Source organism: Sander lucioperca, chromosome 7 (assembly GCF_008315115.2).
Source record: "Sander lucioperca isolate FBNREF2018 chromosome 7, SLUC_FBN_1.2, whole genome shotgun sequence".
Lineage (NCBI taxonomy): Eukaryota > Metazoa > Chordata > Actinopteri > Perciformes > Percidae > Sander > Sander lucioperca.
The window spans coordinates 28,098,683-28,121,902 of record NC_050179.1 but is presented as its reverse complement, the minus strand read 5'-3'; the positions used below and the strand labels follow the sequence as shown (position 1 = coordinate 28,121,902).

At 40.8% G+C, this 23,220-nt stretch overlaps 1 protein-coding gene across 3 annotated transcripts in view; it reads right to left on the bottom strand.

Annotated features, from left to right (window-relative positions):
- Window positions 1–2,194: 2,194 nt before the first annotated feature.
- The window catches only part of ano10b (anoctamin 10b), a 31,025-nt gene continuing 9,999 nt past the window's right edge, over window positions 2,195–23,220 (bottom strand). For 2 of the 3 annotated variants that reach the window (XM_036002712.1, XM_031310213.2), the window contains 13 exons: window positions 15,564–15,737; window positions 10,348–10,485; window positions 9,112–9,228; window positions 8,873–8,989; window positions 8,236–8,562; window positions 7,786–7,968; window positions 7,524–7,579; window positions 7,324–7,398; window positions 5,565–5,729; window positions 5,281–5,472; window positions 5,042–5,179; window positions 4,837–4,953; window positions 2,195–4,751 (listed from right to left, as the gene is read on the bottom strand). In XM_036002712.1, coding sequence (XP_035858605.1) covers window positions 4,731–4,751; window positions 4,837–4,953; window positions 5,042–5,179; window positions 5,281–5,472; window positions 5,565–5,729; window positions 7,324–7,398; window positions 7,524–7,579; window positions 7,786–7,968; window positions 8,236–8,562; window positions 8,873–8,989; window positions 9,112–9,228; window positions 10,348–10,485; window positions 15,564–15,737 — 1,820 coding nt within the window. In that variant the 3' untranslated portion in view covers window positions 2,195–4,730. The remainder of the gene's footprint in view (window positions 4,752–4,836; window positions 4,954–5,041; window positions 5,180–5,280; window positions 5,473–5,564; window positions 5,730–7,323; window positions 7,399–7,523; window positions 7,580–7,785; window positions 7,969–8,235; window positions 8,563–8,872; window positions 8,990–9,111; window positions 9,229–10,347; window positions 10,486–15,563; window positions 15,738–23,220) is intronic. The other variant, XM_036002713.1, reaches the window with a different exon arrangement.

The following is a 23,220-nucleotide window of genomic DNA, read 5'->3' as shown; positions in this document are numbered from 1 at the left end:
CAACAAGCAGTCCAAACCCCAAAGATATTTAGTTTTCTGTCTAGCACAAGGGAATGTTTTGGCATTTTTGCTTAAAATATGACTTAAATAGTTATTCATTATCAAATTTTAAAATTGCTGTTTAACTTTCTGTTGATCGACTACGTGATTAATCCAATAATCATTTCAGCAAAGAAAGTAGTAACTCAGCTGTCAAGTAAATGTAGCGGAGTCAGGAGGGTTTTCTATGGTGGCCGACAGGGTGAAACGCCCTGCAACTTAAGAAAACATGCAAATAGACAAAACACAAGCAAATTAAGAAAACATCTTCATTGATTTGACAACACATGCGCAGCATTTAGCAAACGTGCTGCAAATACACACAACACAACCAAATATATAAACTGAAAAAATGAAAAGCACACAAACCCTGATAAGAAATGCAACAGAAAAACACTGCATTCAGTTTACACAACGGAAGGCGAGGTTATGTCAGAGAAAGGATAATTTTTTTCCAAATTTTTTTATTTTATTTTTAACAAGTGTTCCACTTTTTAGTAACATATTTTATTTGATTTTATTTGATGTTATTAGGATCCCCATTGGCTGATGCAGAACATCAGCTACTCTTCCTGGGGTCCACACAAAACATAAAACATTACAACAGATAAGACATTTTAAGACAAAACAGCCATATAATATAAAAATAAGAGCAGTGTAACTAGTATTATTCTTTCTTGCAAATATAAATATACATATTCCTCTTCATGTTCTCTTATACATATTACACTAAATACATAAGCACTGAATATAGAAAAGTTAAATCTTACAACATATTTGTATACATATAAATATTCCTATACATAAAAAGTACAAAAGTAGTTACAAAATATGGTTACAGTCTTAGGGCCCTTAGATGTCGCTTTACTAGTTTTTTAAAGCTTGATTTATTGTGCACTTTGGCAATATCAGCCAGAAGTGAGTTCCATGCAACCATACCTCGATACAATACTGTACATTGCATTGATTGCACCTCATCATATCATTGGGCAATAGTCTAGATGTGATAAAACTAGAGTCTACAGAACTTGTTTGGTCAACTGTGGTGTTAGAAAAGCAGAGCACCTTTTTATGACAGATATATTCCTCCCCATCTTTACAAGATAATCTATATGCCTTGTCCACAACAGTTTACAATCACAAATAACACCAAGAAGCTTTGTTTCCTCTACTTGCTCAACAGCTACATTATTCAGCATCAAATTCAGCTGAGGTCTAGAGCTCAACGAATAATTTGTACCAAATACAATGCTTTTAGTCTTTGACATGTTTAAGAATAATGTATTGTGTATTAGTGCTATCTGCAACTCTTTGTTGAGGGTTGCAGTTATTTCATTAATAGTAGGTGCATACATGTATATTGTTGTATCATCTGCATACATGGACACATGGGCTTTTTTTAAAGCAAGTGGAAGATCATTAATAAAAATAGAAAAAAGTAAAGTGTCAAGCAAACTTCCTTGTGGAATTCCACACTCTAAATGTTTTGTATCGGAAAAGCTTCCATTAAAGAAAACTCTTTGTGTTCTATAGGATAGATAATTTTCTATCCATGATAAAGCAGATGGCGCAAAACCATAAAATACAAGTTTTTTCAATAATAATTTGTGATCAATGACATCAAAGGAAGCACTGAAGTTTAGCAGTACTGCTCCCACAATATTCCTCTGATCAATTTCTTTCAACCAATCATCCGTCATTTGTCTAAGTGCAGTGCATGTTGAATGACCTACCCTATAAGTGTGCTGATACTCATATATGGGCTAATAGTGTTGAAGTCAGTCCCTAACACGGTAGCTACGTAAACCTGCTCTTTTATAATACAGTAAAAGACTAGGGCCAAACATAAAAATGAATATGCACATTTGTATGTTGCCTCTTGTCAAACCCATAGACTGTTAATATTTACAGTCAATTTTGCATGGTTTCTGTATTTGCATTTGTATTATATATTTGGTTGTGTTGTGTATTTGCAGCTGGTTTGCTAAATGCTGCACGTGTGTTGTCAAATTAATGAAGATGTTTTATTAATTTGCTTGTGTTTTGTCTATTTGCATGTGTTTTTTTTTTTTGTTGCAGTGCGTTTGCCCCTGTCGGCCACCGTTTCCTTTCACCGACTTACTTTCCATAAAGAGCAGACACAGCAAACAACCAGTTCCCTTCTGTGAGTTTATTGCAGGACAGAATAAGCAAACATTGTTTAATCCTGAGACCCGATTACCTAAACGTTCATCACCAACTCATCACAACCCTTCAGAATAGAGCACACACACACACACACACACACACACACACACACACACACACACACACACACACACACACACACACACACACACACACACAAATATGATTAGTGTCAGTGTCAGGAGTGTCACATACAGCCGCATGAGGAAGTCTCACCAGCAATCTGCATTTTTACTGTGGCAAGCCTTCTACAGCCTTGTGAAAAGCTGCATGTGGAATAACAAGGGAAGTGTATAGTGCCTCCTGGTGGCTGAAAAGAATATTAACTCCTAAAATCAATAACTCATATACAGTAGTAAACAATGCACCACTGTTGAGCAAGAAATGGTGGACTTACCCGGTGCATTCAAGTCAAATCTGCCTGCAGTGAACAGTGAAACAACACTAATAGTATGAATGCAAAAGTGTTAGACTATAAGGTGAATTAGTTGTAGCACAGTGCTCAAGCAGTCATACTTAGAGACACACCACAGATTGCCAAGTAAGTTAAGGCTGAAATACACACACATAAAAATATAAATTTCTAATAGCAAAGCACAAAGCGTCCTTTAGTAGCTCCCTATCACTCTCAATGCAAATTGAATCTTGGCACATAGCTCACTGTAATAATCTCATGTTACAGATGTACCATGGTCCAATAACCATACTGTGATTATTTAAGGAGAGGGCAGTACCATCGAGGGAGGGAACAAGTGCAACTTTTTCTACTAACTACTCAACAGAAGCAAATTATTTAAGTTCTTAAACGTCAATTCAGACAGGAAAGGGAATTCAGCACAATAACAGATAATAAACCTATTATTGTAAAACAATTATAAATAAATGTGTAAAATACTCCACTATAAAAGTCTTTACCTCCCTCTATAAGGACTCAGTTGTTTACTTTTTAAAGTAAACTGGTACCATACTTCTACTGAAAACACAGACTGCAAGTTTAAGTTAAAGAGGCTGTACTCGAAATACTGTAGAAAAAAAAACAGCAGGCTGGGATTGCTTCCACACAGCTCTCACAGACCAAGTGTGACTTCATTCCCTGCTCAAGACGCCATTACTCCACTCTCTCTTTACATAGCAAATATTAGTTTGCTGCTATTTTAATGTTCTCAATGTCGAGTACAGCCCCTTGAAAAGGATTACAATCTAATCAGTTTTTTTCTCTATTTGATGAGGCCATGGACAAAATTATTGATTTTCTGAAATTAAAGATGCAATAGTTTTGTTTTTGGCCACTTGGGGGCAACACACTGTAAACACAACATTAAAATAGTATCCCTTTATGAGGTTAACATGGCTAACTTGTTAGCAAACAGCAGTTACAGAACAACATTAGCATTCCTTTAGAGTTTCTGTCCATCTGATAGCCAATATTAACTCTCCTTTTAGCTCTGTCTTTGGTCTCCAGAGGGGAATATCTGGCCCTTTAGCTGCTAAATGCTCCATTATGTTCACCAGCTAGTTTCTTACTTTTTCTGTCTGCTGTTTGGTAGCCTACAGTGGGTTTATCAGAGTTTTTTTTTAACTGAAAACAGCTCAATTGAGGCTGATGAGAGTCGATCAAAACAGCAAAGTTGCGGGCCAGAAAACCAAAACAATCAGCTAAAAGATGCTAAAAAATCATCTGTTCAGCTGAGAGGAACTGCACTGATGGGTGATAATTATCTGTGGTTTTATTATTATGAGCCTACCCTATTAAAAAAAGATTGATTAAAGCTGATTTAAAGACTTTCATTTCTATTACAGACTTTTATATTTGCACTTTTTATATTTGCACTCTTCCTACTTTGTATCGCAACTGCTGCACAGCAATTTCCCTCGGGTTAAATAGTTTTAACTTTGTCTTATAATAATTATGAATCCTAAACACTCACTGTAGTTTATCACAAGGTGATCTGAGCAAAAACACTCCTGAAAGAAAAAAATGGTCTTTGACCCTGTCCTTACACCAAATACTCTGTCCTGTCTGTCTTACTATTGTAAATATTGACTGTACATTCTGTAGCCATAGTGATTTTACAAGAGCTCTCCAGTTTCCCCTCATTAAATCTAAACAAACCCTGAGAAAGCCTCCATTATCATAACATCTTTTTTTTAAATTCTTTGTTTCAGCACACATAACTAATACATTCAATTTGCAGTCTAATATTGAAAAAAAATAAAAAATAAAACGTTTTGCTGCTATTTCAATTGCACTTGCAGTGTATATGTAATATGAGTGTGCATTTAAAATGGTGTACATTGCAGAAGCACCATGTTAATAAGTGAGAGCAGCAGAAACACTAAAGTGTACGGGGTGAGTGAATTAGGGGCACAGCAGTATGCATTGTTAGCCTGCTAGAGATCTCTAGACTCTTCTCCTCTGTGAGTCCACACAACGCTAAAGTGGGAACTATCTTCTGGTTGTAGCAGCCCAGCACAGGACAACATGAAGCAACACCTCAACGCAATCAAGACTCTTGATGCGGTTTCTGGAAGAGAAGAAAGAAAGGTTGTCACACAAATGAAGGAGAACACCAAAATGCTTAATAATGAAATGTATTTCGGAGGGTTAACCTGCTCTCTCAAGGCCCGCATGGATGTGTACTCAATACGCTCTCTCTTTTTCCGGATCCAGTCCGGTTCATCAGGGATCAGTACCGCCAAGACCACCTTAACTAAGATCAGCACATGCTGCGAACACACACAGAGGTAAAAATGTCAGGGTGATGTTCCTCTTTATGTGACTCTCACTAATGACCTCTCCGCGCCCCCCCCTTACCTCGACCAAAACAGCCGACAGCAGAATGTTTGTGCTGCTCATCCCACCCTCCTGACACAGCTTTTGTAACCGTGGTGACAGCAGCAGCAGCCAGCAGTTGGACACAACAGAGACAAAACTCAGGACCTCGAAAGCAATCTGAAACATAAGACAATGACGTGAGCTGTTGTACTCATAATTGAGTGTGACACACTGGCTGTGTCTCATTTCTATTGTGCGTTGTGTGTTTTTGTGCTGACCTGCCACACGCCCATGTTGGCCACAGGGGCGTAGAAGGGTTTCCGGAAGAGTTTGCAGATCTTGTAGGCGTCCGTTCGGATCTCCGTTACATTATTGATGAGCAGCAGCACAGCCGTCAGAGGATACACGCAGGAGAAAAGACTCAAATACCCAAACTGCACCAGGAGCTCGATGTACTCTGAAAACAAGCCCTGTGACAAAACAAGAAACTGTGTTATACACTGCCAGAGTGTTTTCTAATCCCTGTTTTGATAGGCACTTTTTCTGAATACAGTACACTCACAGGAAAAACAGGCAGGGTGCTTTGGTTCCTATATTTGTCCTCCTGTGGGTCATCTTCACTCTCTGCTCTATTGGGGGCGCTGATAAAGCGGTCCACCAGGTAGGGTATGACCACCTCTGTCACCTGGTTCACCAGCTGGGACACTATCAGCAGAGACGCTAAACGCTTCAGACAGACAAAAAGAATATGTGAACTTATTGTCACTCAGAGACCCTTTGTGCAGAATGAGCTTCCAGAAGAAGTTGTGTGTTCCCCCTCAGTTAGTCTCGCTTTGCCAGACCCTCATTCACAGTGCAGAGGAGGGTCTGGCTAGTCAGCACAGCATGGGAGAAAAATGTGCTCTGGTTTATTGTCATTTCTTTAAACCAATCACAATCGTCAAAATTGCCTTGGGAAGGAACTTGTCTTGGTGGAACAAATAAGTTCAGAAGTTGTTTTAGTCATGCAACAGAAAACTCAGATTGGACAGATAGTCTAGCTAGCTGTCTGGCTTTACCTTGCAGAGATCTGAGGAGCAGTTAACCATAGTCATCATAAATCCACCAGAGTTTAAAATTCCAACACAAAGAAAGCGGAAGGTGATGGACATCGGCGAAAATACATGCATTCGGCGGAATTTCCTGCGGCACCGGAGCAATCTCAGAAGTGGAACGTCAGTTAACTCTTTCAAGAATAGGTTAGATACATTTTATCTGTCAAAAGATGTAAACTATAAAATTTGTTTGTAAATTATGTAATTTATTTATGAAATGTAAGTCATTTTCATCATGAAATCAATGTGCTTCAAATTTGTTTATATCATTTTTGTTTTTGTGTTGAGTCTGAAATAGATGATTTTATATCCTGTACCAGAAAATGTTGAATACATTTTAAAGGTCCCATGACATGGTGCTCTTTGGATGCTTTTATATAGACCTTAGTGGTCCACTAATACTGTATCTGTAAGTGTCTTTCCCGAAATTCAGCCTTGGTGCAGAATTACAGCCACTAGAGCCAGTCCCACAATGAGCTTTCCTTAGTATGTGCCATTTCTGTGTCTGTAGCATCTGTGTGTCTTAAATGCTATTGAGGAGGAGAGAGGGAGGGGCAAGGTGGAGGGTGGGGGTGTGGCCTTGACCAACTGTCACTTTGCTCGTTTGAGAGTTTTTTTATTTAATTCAATTACTTTTTTGGTCACACTTCAACTTTGCACTCATTATGTAAGGCACTGATTTTACACATAGAGATCAGTTTATGAAGAGCACTGCTCTATTCTGGTTCCAGACCTCTGAATTGCCGCCCACATCTCAGACTTATCAAGCAACCCAAATACGCCTGGTGTTGTGCTCACTGACAGCTGTTTCCACTGGTTAGAGGCGCAGTTAAAAGTGGGAATCTTCCTACATAGCCAGCTAGCTACCTAGCTTCATTCATGAAAATGGCAACAGAAAAATGGCAACAAGTGTAATCGACATTGACACGGCTGTAAAAGTTGACAAAAGTCCACTTACAGAAGTATTTACTCTTAAATCAATCAATTTGAAGTATATAAAAATGAAATTTAAACACTACGCTAGCTTTCCTGTCAACTAGAAATAATGCGGGCAGGACGGTTACATCACTTGATACAGATTGATTAGGGCAAAAGAAAACAAATAACCCCCCTGACAACAGGAATATGGCTAATATGAAAGCAATGTCAGGCTAAATTGCATTGCTAAATTACTGTCCCTGCTTGAACACTTTACAGAGACCAGTGGAAGAAATGTAGAGCTGTTACCTTGCGAAGCAAAGGCACATCCTGCTTGAAGAAGGCAATGTGGAAGAGCACTGCAAAGTTGTTGAAGAAGGTGAACTGGGGGGAGAGAGACAAGAGCCTGGTTAAAAAGCCTGCTGGGTAGGATGTATGAGCTAATGGAGAGGAGAGGAGAGGAGAGGAGAGGAGAGGAGAGGAGAGGAGAGGAGAGGAGAGGAACTAACCACCAAGACTTTGGCTGTCAGATGGTTCTCGAAGGCAGACTCCTCTCTGTGGTTCTCTAAAGGGAGATATAAGGGAAATGGTTATACTATACTATTGGCTGAATGACTATCTTCAATTCTTTTTTTGCTCTCTGTAAAGCGTATATTATGTACTGTATACATATGTACTCTATATATATATATATATATATATATAAATATTATTTCCACTGTATTCATAAGTTCTTCATTCTCCCAATGGCATCCCCTCCATCTAACTCACCATATTCAGTCAGAGACTGTGCCACCATCCTGTAAACATTTCCTAGCATATTAGTATAGACGATGTGAAGCACTGAGGGTATGTAGAGCGAAGTCAGAGACAGCAGGGAGTCCCAGTCTTTGTGTAGCTGTTGCACCTGGGCCTCCCCCCAGTAGAAACAAAGCATCCCCAGTACCACCAACCCTGCAGAGACGCAGGAGACATGATGAGAACGGAGGTACAGCTGAGAAGAGTGTTTGCAATTTTAAAGAGCAGAGCATCTAAGTGCTTTCACATGATTCAAACACTTTCTGGATTGCTTCATCCTAAATTGATCACGCAGCAGACCTTTGGAAAATGTCACTGATACTTCTTTTACTTATAAATCAACTATTAATATCATGATACCTTTTAGCTCAGTAGCGTGCGCTGATGAGTTCATTCAATTCACATTTAAAATTCAAGTAGTACCTAGAAACAGCCCCACCACTGGCACTGAGACCAGTGCCATGCGCAGGTCCCTCTGCCAATCAGGAAAGAGCGGCTCCATACGACCTGTCACTGGGTTGAGACCGATGTCGCCGTGGAAACCGGGTCGAGGCTCTGCGAAGCGGTCAGCAAGTGTCAGGGTCCCCCAGCGGTAGGACAGGGTGGAGCTCCGACGCTTCCACAGCTCCATAAACACCGTGGACCAAAGCATGCTAAAGATCGCCTGGATCATGTGACCGGTGACAGCTGGTGCTGAGTCATCTTCAACACTTGTTGAGCCTGGCTCCCCTATCTCCTTTTGAACCTCACCTGTGATGGGCAAGAAAAACGTTGTGTCCAGTTAGTTTGTTTTTCAACTTACAGCAGCACTCAAGTTAAAATACATCATCAATCAGCCTGAATTACATTGTGGGGCTGAGGATCCCATCCTCAATAACTGGAACATGAATGAGAGACTGTGTTGTAAACACCAATGAGCAGCCCTCTATTCAGAGAAAGCTGAATTTACTGATTTACTAAAATTGATATTTTTAGCCCTGTAGTGATATGACTTAAGGTCTGTGGTTATATACAATATCTTTTAATACAACAAAAATAAATGATAAATCCACACACCTACCTGAGAAATATGTAATGGACAGGCCCAGTATCGCTGGTGGGAGCAGAGACCAGGTGTAGAAATCAAGGAAGCTGAAGTAGAAAGCCACAGGGGTTCCAAAATACTCATTGACTGAATCTGGATAAAGCAGCAGACAGGTGACTGGTGTAAGTGCATGCATGGTTCATTGTCATACAGGCAGGAAACAGACACTGCCACCCACACAGCCATCTACTGTGAATTCTATGTGTGTCACCCACCCAGCGGCTGAGCCAGCTGATTCCCAGAGTACCAAGCTTTACTGAGATCCCTCAGTTTGGTCGGGTTGTGGAGGGGAAACGTGTCCACAATAACACCAGCTGACACAAGCTTGCGCCCTGCAACAACATTAGGTTTTACACACATGAAATTAAAACAACACTCACAAATGAAGCACAGCGTAAATTCCTTCAGGAAGACTTCTTAATTTATCACTTTTCTCTCTCTTCTAAAACTGAACAGCTGTTAGAGACGTTCACTTTCTTTTAACCAATCAGAAGCGGCCATGAATTTCACGAGCCAATCACAGCATGACATCCCTGTTTTAAACCTGTCTTCTCTCTGCTGCTCAGTTGTCATTTCAGGCAGAGAGCACAACCCTCCTCCTCCCCTTCCACCTCCAGTCTTCATCACACACGGCTCCCTGGGTCCTCCTCCGGCAGACTGCTCCCGTCGGCTCCTCGGTCCGGTCTTCGGGCTCCCTCACACCACCACCAGTGTCTAGACTCCATCGGGGGAATATCTTTTGGCTTTCTACCCCTTTAAATATATTTCATAACGATGGAGTCTAATCTCCAAAGACTCTGTACATTTCATTTTATTTCATATTTTGCATATGTGCAAATACATTTTGCATATCTGCAACAAAGTCTCTCCTGATTTAAATAGAGTGACCTGATAACACAAGAAAGAGGGACAGTAGCAACAACTAATCCACACACATACAGTATATAGTACATCACACACACTGAGGGTGATGCTGACTGAAGCAATTTCTTGATAGAATGTGAGAAAAGAATAACAGCTGAGGTCAGCAAAAAGTAGATACACATAGGACATCTGGATACTGGCTGAATGTGGAGACAGCAGTTAAATAATATTTACAACATTGCTGTCATTATGTCCAAAAACCTCAATCCTAATTGATAGATTGCTCTCAACACATTATAAGAACTGAGTCTACAACGTGATGAGATGTGTGCATTATAAAGAAAGTCTTAACAAGTGGTGATCTTCATCTATTGAGTTGTTGTTTGTGTCTGTGTATTTGCATCTTTGTCCGGATCCATTCATTGAAATTATCAAATTACAGTAAGTCATAAATTGAAAACACAGAATTCCTCCCCCTCACTGGTATATTGTCTTTACATTGCTCCATAAATAAAGTGTTTATCTCTATGGAAATTTGTGTGCATCCTGTCTTCCCATACAGTTTTGAACACAGCGAAAGAACTCACAGATGTTGGCACGATGTGGCAGTATGTAGCTGTCAGACAGGCCGGGTATTCTCAGGTCTTTCTGCGCCCGCATACCGTCCAGCTCATACCTCACTATGTACTGCCTCTCCGCCAGGGTCAGGAATACCTCCATGTTGTCTGTCACACACATAGATAGACACAGATACATAAATATAGCCAGTGATGCATGGAAACAAACACACACCAAATTGAAAAATACAGTTTTTAAAAGAACAAGACTAAGAGTCTACAGCCATGCTGCGGGCTGTACGTACGTATGCAGATGTTAAGTATGTATACATGCTAACATGTTACTACGCCCTGCAGTGCCAAGCTACGCCATGAACTACTACAACTACTATTTCTAGTCATAGTTCCATTATCTTTATTGTGACTATTATTGCCACTGTTCATCACACTCCCAACCGGCACCGTCAGACACCGCCTACCAAGAGCCTGGGTCTGTCCGAGGTTTACGAATATTCCATAACGTAACATACCATACATTGCGACCTGTTGAAAATGTAAGCCGTGTCCCAATTCAACAATTCAGGCTACACCGTTGTTTTGCCAAAGTTAAATTGCATGTTTCCATTATGAGGAAGTCAAACTTGCGGTTTCTATCATATTTTTGTCAAAGTGGTTGTAAACAGCCGTGGCCCGCTTGCCCGGGTCGCAAAATTACGAATCCCACTATGGCCACGCCAAGACCCGCCCTACGAAGCAGCTCGATTGGTTGGGGTTAGGCATTTGACCTCGAGTGGTTAAGGTTAGGGTTAGGGGATTGGTCAGGGGATAGGACCTGAACATGTAAGCATGGACGCCTGGCCAATAGTAGTGTGTGAATGCTATTGAAGGGCGGGTCTTGGCGTGGCCATAGTGGGATTCGTAATATCCAAGGGGGTAAGCCTCTCCTCGGACCGCGAACCTCCTATGGCGCCATTTTAATGCTACAAAGCGATCACCCCCCGTTAGCATTCCATTGACTGCCATTCATTTTGGCGCCACTTTGATAGCGAATAACTTTACATCTGAAGCGTTTAAAGACTCTATTTGTCCATTGTTTATTTCTAAAGAAACACGACAATGTATAAAAGGCTCCATTACCTTGTATCTCACGTTATGGCTCCGTAGCAGACGTTTTTATGAAAATAGGCTAACGATTGTGTCATAACCACGCGACTTACTCCTCCGGTAACGTTAGCAGTTAGCATGTGTTAGCATGGCGGCGTTAGCAAAGGATCACTTCACTGACAGTGTCTCAGTTTCTTTTGGTTAGTAACTAACTCAAGTACTATATAATTTCATGCGAGCACAGGAATGTTGAAATAACTGAAAATGCCCATCCCCACTAGTAGCCATGATAAATTAGCTTAAATCTCAATGCTTATCTGTTCAGGAGGATATTAGTCAACTCTGTGTCCTTTTGGGCTCTTTGTTGGGCTCTTAGCTGTGTCCATCTTTTAAATGCATCTCCAATATTAACATTACATTACATGTCATTTAGCTGACGCTTTTATCCAAAGTGACTTACAATTTCTATATATAGCTAGGGGGTTTTAAAGTGTATTGCTCAGGGACACATTGGTTGATGTAACGCAGTGGGAATCGAACCCAGCTCTCCCACACCATGTGTCATATCCACTGCGCCATTACCATCACTATTTACCCATGTTTTACCACGTCTCTGGTCATGCAACTGTTGCAAGTTTTTTTTAGGTTGGGTAGAATGAATCTATCTCTGTTAATCCAGTTACTTCTACCATGCCTGGAGCATGTTGTCGTTGCATGTTTGCGTTTCATGTCTGGCAACCCTGAGGCCTGCACTACAAATCAAGATCAACATGCCCTGGATTTATTTCAGTTACCCGGCTTCACCTAACCTAACAACCGCGGTCCCGCATAACCTGTGTCACTGTATCAACTAGTTTAGTCAACCCAGAGTTTCCCAATCCAGCGACGTGCGCGTTCACATAAAAGAGGTGGCGTTTGCACAGCATGACCAATCGCAAACCACTCCCAGAGCCGCATATTTTACATAAGAAGAGCAAACTATAATTCTACATAAATATGAAGAACACAAACACGGTTTTACAGGCAAAACACAATACAGTCGCTGCTTCCTAAAACAGGAAGGAAAGCTGGCAAAAAAAAGCCGACTCTGTAAATGCGTAAATCACAACGCTTATCAATATTACTTCCAGGCACAAGATCTGACCATAATTACACTTGTGCTTTCCATAAACTGCCTATTATTTCAGTTGCAGCCCTGGCAGTGGTAAGCGATCGTGAGAGCAAATCCAAAATATAAAAACATAATTCAAACCGATGTGCGCATTGGCAACACACGGCTCAAGAAGCCGACAAATAGCCTTTACGTAATTCCCTCTGCTCAAAATCTATATCTTTCATAAAAATACACATCAGGGGTTGTCGGTCTCTAAATGTTTTAACTTTTATGAGCGCACCTCTCTCTTCGCCCACCGAGCTCCACCGTATCTTCTAAGAACATTGATGCCATTATCAATCGAGTACTGATTGGTCAGTAGGCGTGCTTTTACACCAGTTGATCTCTAATCTACAACATAACCTGCTCCCGAGCAGGTTAGGTGTTCAGCATAAGTTACCACTGCGATTTAACCCGGTAACAAATGATCCACCGTTGTGATACACAAAACCCTGGGTTGAACCTGAAGTTACCTCGTTAAGGCCAAGTCTTGCTTCGTAGTACATGCCTGTCAAAATGGGCCATAACACACAGACCAAAACAAAAACAGACATTCAAAGGAGAAAATACTGGCGTTAGCATTGTTTCAGAGAAGATAGTATTTCAACGAAAGGGGTGCAGAGGCACCTTATGAACAGCAGGGGGAGCTGACTCATGGGGAGCACACTGTTGAGGAGCATCTGTCTGCAGCTTGGCCACCAGGCTGGCTTTAATTTGGATTTAATATTTGGCTTTTCGATTTCAATTTAACATTGGATTTTCATTTGGATTTAATATTTGGCTTTTGAATTTACATTTAACATTGGCTTTTCATTTGGACTTGACACATGTCAATGTAAATGAGGAGGCGTGGCCCAAAGGCTGGTGGGAGGGTCTGAAACGAAAGGGGTGCAGAGGCACCTTATGAACAGCAGGGGGAGCTGACTGCTGGGGAGCACACTGTTGAGGAGCATCTGTCTGCAGCTTGGCCACCAGGCTGGCTTATCCTCTTATTTCACATGATAGAAACTGATGATGTAGGCTAAACACAAACGACATTTAATGCAACAACAGTGAAGTTTTCATGTAGATACTATAATTGGGCCCGTGTTAGTGAGGACTAGATTAGGACTGTATTTAAAGCTGATTCTGGTTTCCAACTTCGCCCCAGGTGTGTCTGTTTAAAACACGGACGGAGACAACTTCTCTCTTTTGATGTTTTATTTAATTAAGCAACAGTACAAACATGGGTGTGGGTAACTCTGCTACGTGTGTTTGTGTGTTGTCAGATCTCGAGGACACACACACACACACAATCTCAACCGGGTAGTCATCGTCCGAACTGCGACCTCTCCTTTTTCTTTCTCTCACTTTTTTCTCCGGGTGGTGCGCGCGGTGTGAGGTGCGTGTCCGCGCTATTCTCCGACACAACAATCACTCCTGATTGACGGCCTTTTGTACAGCCTGTGTACTTTTTCGTTCATTTGATTTCCGATTTTGAAACGATATCCAAATTTGAAAAATGGGTCATTTTAAACCTTGTTAATATTGATGACAATGTGTTCAAACGGAAAACGAGCCATATTTCAGGAAATAAACTTGTCCATGATTCTATTGAGAGACTTCCAGCTGACAGCGGTGTCTGTGAGCATCACTGGCCAGCCAGCAGGGAGGCGATCCCGGCCGCCACCAGCTGGCTGTCCCGTCAGACTGAAGCTTCTGACAACATCGGAGAAAATGTGCAGTTGGCCATCAATGTTTGTAAAACTGCCCATATTCAAACTCTACACAGTTAATTGCTCACATAAAAAAGTCTCAATAGTGAATTTAGTGGTGAAATAGCAGACAAAAATTGTAAGAAGTTTCCAGTTGTTTGCTGCTGCTGCTACGGCAAACTCCCGATCTAGATTATACAATCGATTGCTTTTTTATAATTTCCATCTGCTATTTCACACACGTTTTCCGTTTGAACACATTGTCATCAATATTAACAAGGTTTAAAATGACCCATTTTTCAAATTTGGATATCGTTTCAAAATCGGAAATCAAATGAACGAAAAAGTACAAAAGGCCGTCAATCAGGAGTGATTGTTGTGAGTACGTGTCGGAGAATAGAGCGGATACGCACCTCACACTGCGCGCACCACCCGGAGAAAAAAGTGAGAGAAAGAAAAAGGAGAGGTCCCAGTTCGGACGATGACTACCCGGTTGAGATTGTGTGTGTGTGGGTTAGGGTTAGGGTTAGGGGTTATAGTAACTACATGAAAACTTCACTGTTGTTGCATGAAATGTCGTTTGTGTTTAGCCTACATCATCAGTTTCTATCATGTGAAATAAGAGGATAAGCCAGCCTTGTGGCCAAGCTGCAGACAGATGCTCCTCAACAGTGTGCTCCCCAGCAGTCAGCTCCCCCTGCTGTTCATAAGGTGCCTCTGCACCCCTTTCGTTTCAGACCCTCCCACCAGCCTTTGGGCCACGCCTCCTCATTTACATTGACATGTGTCAAGTCCAAATGAAAAGCCAATGTTAAATGTAAATTCAAAAGCCAAATATTAAATCCAAATGAAAATCCAATGTTAAATTGAAATCGAAAAGCCAAATATTAAATCCAAATTAAAAGCCAATGTTAAATTGAAATTCAAAAGCCAAATATTAAATCCAAATTAAAAGCCAATGTTAAATTTAAATTCAAAAGCCAAATATTAAATCCAAATGGAAAAGCCAATGTTAAATTTAAATTCAAAAGCCAAATATTAAATCCAAATGGAAAAGCCAAATGGAAAATTTAAAAGAAAATAATATTTTTAATTTGATCAATGGAAAATTTAAAAAAAATAATAATATTTTTAATTTGATCTTGCTTCGTTTTCTCTTTGGACTTTCAATTTCTCTTTGGACTTTCAATTTGAATTATGAATAAATATTTCCTCCATATAAAACAACCCAAATACACTCCCTCTCTCTTTATGGTTTCAACATGTAAAGTACATTCAAAGCTGGAGAGTTGTACCTGAATCTTTAAAGTGGTCTCTGTCATTGTAGGAAAAGGCTTCCATGTCTTTGTTGCGGTAAGTCTTACATAGACCTAACTCTTCAGTGGCTTTAAGTAACGTACAGCGTGGGGCAGAGACAACGATGAGATCACCACTGGCATCCTCGCCTGGGTGGGCCAGTAATGTAGCACCTGGTGGGGAAAGAGTTGGAAAAGAGGGAGTATTGAAACTCTTATTTTTTTGTCATTTGTAGATTAACATGTGAACATATCCTTAAGTGAGCTGGTCACATTCCTTCACAAACTTTGTTTCAGTAGTTGATATATTATACACACATAGTAGTGGTAAAGATTTTAACTTAATGACATTGGCAGCTGATAAAGGTAATTGACTGGGTTTTGCATGATTTGGGTGTGATTTCCTACGAAATTAAGGAGTTATGTCTAAGCTAGGTCAAGCTTTATTTGTTGATGTGACATTCAACTAATGAGATGCATGTCTTTTCGTTAGAAAAGAAAAATGATATTGAGTGTCATCAGCAAAAAAATGATAATGAAGAAGAGCCCAAAGGTGGAATTGTCAAAACAAAAGCCTTTAAGAGCTAAGAACAGAAGAGATATATATATATGTATGAACTGTATGTTGCTGTATTGCTTTGTTCCAACTACAATTACATGATGTTTACATTTAGTGAAATACACTATGATCACACCATTTCATCAAATTGAAATATTCTAAATATCTTGTTCATCATTTACAGTGTACTAGGGATGTAACGATACACCAAACCCACAATTCGGTTCGTATCACGGTTTTTGACCCACGATTCGATAGAAACCTCGATTCTTTTTTTTTGGCGGAGGGGATATTACATTTACTCAGTAAACATAATACAACTTTTTTTTGCCACATGGCATCGTTTTGTCATTGATTACATGCCACTTTGCAGTAATACAACAGAGACCTTATTTATTGATACTGATTGATTTCAATATCGATCGATCCAACACCAAAGATTCTTTTGTACCTTAAAATAATGTTTCCAAAATCGTTTCAGTGGTTCATCAACTCGTTCGAATGAGAAATAAGAATAATGGTAATGATAACAGTAATGGACAATTCCGCCTCCAACCTGTAGGGGGACCGAAAAGGAAAAGTGCATTGGTGCCTACTGTAAAGGTGCTGGTTGACAAGTAGCTAATGCTAATGCTTGACGTTAGTTAATTCTTGGTGGGTAACATAAGATTACAACATCGTTCAACACGCTCAGTTATTTTTAGTATGATTGTTTTGACCACGGTTAACAACTCTGGGCTAACCCACAAATTCATCAGTAACGTTAACTGTATAGATAGGCGACTAATCTAATGGTAATTTAGCCAGCTAGCACACTCCTGTCTGTCTGCCTCACTCTCCCGGTGCTGCAAGGTTTCAGTCGGGATGAGAGCTGACAACAGCCCCGGCACGGGGACACATCCACAGTCAGCCCCCAGCCAGCTAGCAGCCAGCCACATTCATTACAGCAATCCAAACCCGGTCAGCACTTAACTCCGGTGCTAAGGACGCTAATGGCAGTTAATTGAACTGTCGGGAAACAGTCTCAGGCACCCGAGTCAGAACAGCAGCCATTCGTAATATTACACCTCCGTTGGAAGGGGTGTGTCGCGATTCTGCCTTCTCACTCTGCAACACAGGTTCGTGGATCTGAGTGTCGCGATTTCGGTTTCATATCGCATATTGTTACAGCCCTACAGTATACAGTACCCATTTTTAGACTTTTTGACTTTGGGATCTTCAAAAAGTTCTGTAGGGCTTAACATTTTTTGGCAGCACAGTATGGTTTGAATGACCAACGTAAAAACAAAACAAACATTAAAGCTGCAAGCAGCGTTGGACGGGCCCTCGCGCATCTGCATGCGTCAGGGTTAATGGCTAAAGCATGGGGGGCGGGGCAAATCGTCACCAATGAAAAGGGAACTCTATGCTGAGTTCAATGATACCTCACACAAGACTCTACCTTAAACGGGTCACCAGTTATGAAAGGGAGCGTGGTTTAAGCATAGAGGGGCGGGCCAAACCATCACCAATGAATAAGGAACTCTCTGCTGAGTTCAATGATACCTCACACAAGACTCTACCTTAAACGGTTCAAAAGCCATATAAGGGGGCGTGGTAATAGTATAGAGACCGGCTCAGTATCACAAGTAGACCACACATTCTAAGTTTTAGGTAAAACGGATGATGTTTGTCATATAAGGCTGATTTTCCTGTTGCCAGCGGGGGGCGCTATGACCAAAAGTCAATATTGGCCTGCATATGTCCTCAGGCCTGGACTCTTGTTGATTGTGGGAAATTTCAAGCAGATATGACATTGTACACTGTAGTTACAGCCACTTTACCGTTCGTCGCTAAACACTCAAAATGGCCACCACGCCACGCCCACACCGTTTGACGAAAAGTTTTTCTTTTAATAACTTTTCATCTTTAAGGTGTTGAGATGGTACAGACCAAATTTGAAGTCCATCGGATGAAATCTCTAGGAGGAGTTCGATAAAGTATAGCACCTTGACTTTTAGGCCTACTTCCTGTTGCCACTAGGGGGCGCTATGACTTTGAGTCAATTTCGTCCGGTAAATGTCCTCAGAGTTAGAGTCTTATGAATCATGAAAAGTTTCGAGCCAATTGGACAATGTACACTCGAGTTACACTCACTTCCTGTTTCGATGGCGAAACGCTCAAAATGGCCGCCCCGCCACGGCCCTGCCCTATGCAAGCCCCCAGAAAGAGCGCCATGTCTAAAAGCCACCATGGGCTTAGCGGATAACGGTGGTACTGCACCCCATGGCCCAGAAAGACTTTTCACATAGACTTTGTATGGCGAAAGAAACGTCTATATTTCAGCGGATAATTTGTTTCGGGGTATATCAACTTACCAGCCAGAACACTGAAAGGGTCCTTGTTTAAAACGTCACGTTTTTAACATTTTTAACGTTCACTAGAAGCGAATCCAGAATTGTTAAATTTGGCATGATGAACGCGCATAATGGACGCGAGTAGACCCACGGGACTGCGCCCGCCCGCTCACATGACTGTTCTCCCGAGCTCATGTAGTGTTAGAATATATTTTGTGAAAGGGGGGCTGACCTCAATGTCTCTGTTTCCCTGGGTCAAAGGAAGGGTGAGAAAGAAACTCTGATCAGGGGGAGGGAACGAGGCAAAACAATGGTCAGCACTATGCAAGCGCGGGATTTGTAACACTGTATGGAAATGACCTGGCTCTCATGGAAACTCCTTAAAGTTTGCTGGAGATTAAAATACAGGTGTTAGAAATCCAACAATAGTAGCATGCTTCTTCTGAGCTGAGAATTGGAAGTCAAGGTCATGTTTTTTATACAGTGTTACAAATTAGTCAGGAGCCGGCTGGAGCCAGAAGATCTGGACCAGATCCAAACTGATGAGGGCACCACCAGGGATGGGACAGAAATGGATAAATAGACAGCATTTTAACTTAGCAGGACCTGATGCTAGGGGAAACGCTGTCGGTCCGTTAGGAGATAGATTTTGCCTTGTATCAGATCCATGTACATGTACTTGTATTTCTGCAATATCATTCACTAAACTTGTTATTAACTTTAACTGGACGAATCCTGGTCTTGATTTGATTCCTGAGTTTTATTTCTCTGATCTACCAGTAAACGAACACAAATAGTGACCAAAGAATTGGAGTCAGGTTAAGTCTGGCCTTTTTAGGGCCAGACCGGTCAAATCGGTCACATTTTAGATTAAAATCCTACATGGTGACCCCGACGTGCTGGGGAGATCGGACATTGGTTTCTTGGAGCTGTCCAGACTTTTTTGGCAGCCTCCACCACTCAGACTCTCGCCTCTCTGGGTCCAAACGGTACCGAAACAACTAACAGGTGAGAGAATTACCTATTGCGTGATATAGCTAAAAATTCTCAATATTTGGCCCTCACACTAAATTTTTTTTGGACCTGGGTGAGTGTGTATCATCTGAGCATTTCAAATTGGTTTACAACTACAGAGAATGATACTGCAGATTCTTGCTTCTTTAAGTGAAAAAGATGGTTTAACTGTTGAGTGAAAACGGTTCTTGCTTCTTTGAGTGAAAAAGATGGTTTAACTGTTGAGTGAAAACGGTTCTTGCTTCTTTGAGTGAGAAAGATGGTTTAACTGTTGAGTGAAAACGGTTCTTTATTCTTTGAGTGAGAAAGATGGTTTAACTGTTGAGTGAAAACGGTTCTTTATTCTTTGAGTGACAAAGATGGTTTAACTGTTGAGTGAAAACGGTTCTTTATTCTTTGAGTGACAAAGATGGTGTAAACGGTTAATAATAACGTTTCTTGGGTCTTTGAGTGAAAAAGACAGTTTAAACTTTCCTTCAGAGGTGAAGGACAGTCTATTGATTCCGGACGAGCTTTATATCTGACAACACAGCTTGGTGCACTTTATATAGTAGGCTGGACTCTAAATTCGACTGGTACCACTAAAATTCTAATTCGGATAGTTGTTACATACTCTGTGGTTTTCTTGTGTGACCCACTGCATGTCTGGGTTTTGTATCTTGCTGCAAGAGCAACATCTTTTGAGGAATTGAGGGCATTACCTCTAGTGAAAAGTTTCCCTGTTTTGTTCTCTGAAAAGTGTCTCAGTGTGTAATATCACTGACAGGAGCATGTAGCTCGGGTGAAATCCATACATACCGCTCGGCTTTTTATGAGAACAAACAGAAATCTGACAAAGGTGTCTCTGGTGTGATAACAATCATCAGACAAGGGTACGCGGCTCGAGTGAAGTCTATACACGCTACCTGGCCTTTTTCAGATAAATCAGAAATGCACAAAAAACTGAACACGCAGTAAGGACTCAGATTGACTTGTACGACTGTAAAATTATTTAGAAACTGAGCTCTGGGCACTCCTGTCTCTAAACCCAGGGGCTTAAACCCAGGGGCTTACGCCTTTTTCTGGTGGCAGTGTATTGGTTTATATTTTTTGCTGTGTTTTGTGTAACATCTGGTGCTGTCTATCGGTTTTACTTGTTCTTGTGCGTCATTTTTATAGTCTGTTTTGCTTGTGTGATATCTGATTGTTTGTGCTGATTGTGGTTGAGCTGTTTTGGTTGTCTTTGTCTGTTTCTCTGTGTACGTGTGAGGTTTTGTAGTTTGGGGTTAACTGCGCATATTAAGTAGATAATATCATAGGAGATACTCCGGGGAGAGGTTGATAACTCCCCGTCTAAGATCGGTACACTACTGATCAAATCATCTAATTTTTATATATAATAGAATAATACCTATATGACTGTTAAGAGAATACAATAATCTACTTTAGACTGCTGCTGAGTGTCATTTCTATAAACTGTTACACCTGACTCTCATTATGATCATTGTGATACGGGTAACATAAGGTTAAAATCCTATGAAACACCAGAGTGATAGTTAATCATGATATAAGGTGTCCCCCACAACTATAAGACACCGTAGACGTTGTTTAACACTGCTATAAAGGTGTCCTTTACAGTCATAGGACGCCTTAGTTAAATGTACGGTTAAATATCTTCAATAAGGTGTTTTCTATAGCCTCAATTGATGAATAAACCAATATCACTGATCAGTTTTTGGTGAGGTGTAGAGAGATAGGAAGACTGTGAAAAGCTTACGGGACAATTGGCTGTCTGGAGAGAAAGAAGTTTGTCAAGCAGCAGTTAGCGAGTGAGTGGACCAGATTACAGACTGCTGCAGCAGCGAGGAGGAGCCTGCTGCAGGCCTTTTGTCTCTGTGCAGCTCAGCACACGAACATAACAGCTTGAACTGTAACACACACAATCATTTTTTTTAATAACTTGAATTGGCAAAAAATAAAATTCAATTCAGTTTTATTTATAGTATCAAATCATAACAATAATTATCTCAAGACACTTGAGGTTGGGACATGTTAACCGTACTCATTTTAAATGCTGAAACTCCTGAGCAACAGGATGAGTTACTACAAAAACTTAAAGCGCTAAAAATACATATTCAGGCCCCACTAGTGGAGCCTCAGATGCCACCCCCCTTTCAACAGCAGGCACCCCAGTATCAGCCCCCTCCTTATGGGTCTCCAGCTCAAAACGCTTATCAGCCTCCTCAGGGTCAGTTCCGTGGGCGTGGTAGAGGGAGAGGTGGATTGCAGGGCGGCTATCAGAAGTGGCCACAAAACCACGGACAGCCACAGGACCAGCACAACCGGCCAGGGTTGTGTTATGCGTGTGGTAACCTAGGGCACTTCCGCAGACACTGTCCAAACAACAGGCAGGCTGCGCAGGGCTCAGTGCAGCAGGGCGTGTATTTTCCTCCCCAGCCAACAGGGCCCCCGGTGCCGAAACCAACGGGCTCCACAATAGCCACAACCCTGGTGAGGCTGTCCAGAGAACCCTGCTGCCCCACTAAATTATCTTCAAAATAGCACCTCAGTGGCATGGGTCTCTGGTCAAGCTTGCTATTCACTCATCCTCAGCCTACTGAACTGGGGCCTGTGTAGTTTTCCCATTCCTACCGTTTCACAAAATCTGAGACGGAAATAGTTTAAATTAGGGTAATGGAGTTCCTATTGATATTGTTAGTAGCGATCATATCTCTGAGCCCTTGTTCTATTTCACCAGCATATATATATATATATATATATATATATATATATATATATATATATATATATATTGTGTATGACGTGTCGGTGAATTGTATAGAATTACATAACAGTTACTCTTCACTCAGAAGTCAAATTGACCATTGACCTACTCTTTGCCTTTCCTCTGAACTATATATAGATGACAGTTTTCCTATTAATGACGGAAAATATGCCTTCCCATAGTGCCATTAGCTGATGGAAATTGTGAAATTAAATTGCAATAACTCGTGAAACGCACATTTGATTAAAAGTTATAAAGGTTAACTTCCACAATCGATTTCCTACCTGAAAACAGTATTTATCCGTGTTTACTTTCGGTATGCTTTTTCTCTGTCTCTGTTGGGCCAGATGAAAAAGGGAGGGGTAGATTTTAAGTTTAGAAACATTAACAAAACATTTTGAGTTCCCCCTCCCTGGCCTCTCAGTGGTTTGGTCCACTGCCTGCTGCACATTAGGATCTGCCCTCGACTCACAGCCACATCAGATAGTGACAGGAATGTATTAAGTAGGTGGTTCAAGGCTATTTTATTCATATTAGACATTAGATGAGGATGACTCTTTTCTCAAATAGTAATTAATAAATTAGTCATAAAAAGTCAAATAAAAGTTTGTTATGTTAGTATAATATAATGTCACGTTAGTTCATATTTTAGGAGGTGTGTGGCTGTCAGGGTGAGCAGATGATCTTTACCAGTGGCTCACTAATTTACATTATGATCAGCTAACTTAACAATTGTATAAGACCATTGTATTTCTTTTATATGGGGACACTCTTTCAAACTAAATCATTATGTGTTAAGGTATTTTTGTCGCTTGATTGTAAACTTCAAAATAAATACATGGCTTTAAAGAAGAATATTTTGGTAAATTTCGTCAGCTTTTTCATTGAATTGAGAGAAACACTGAAAAGAAGGATAATGGTACAGTCTATGCTACACTAATTATAGTATTAAGATTTTCCTCTGTGCATACATGTCCTTTACCA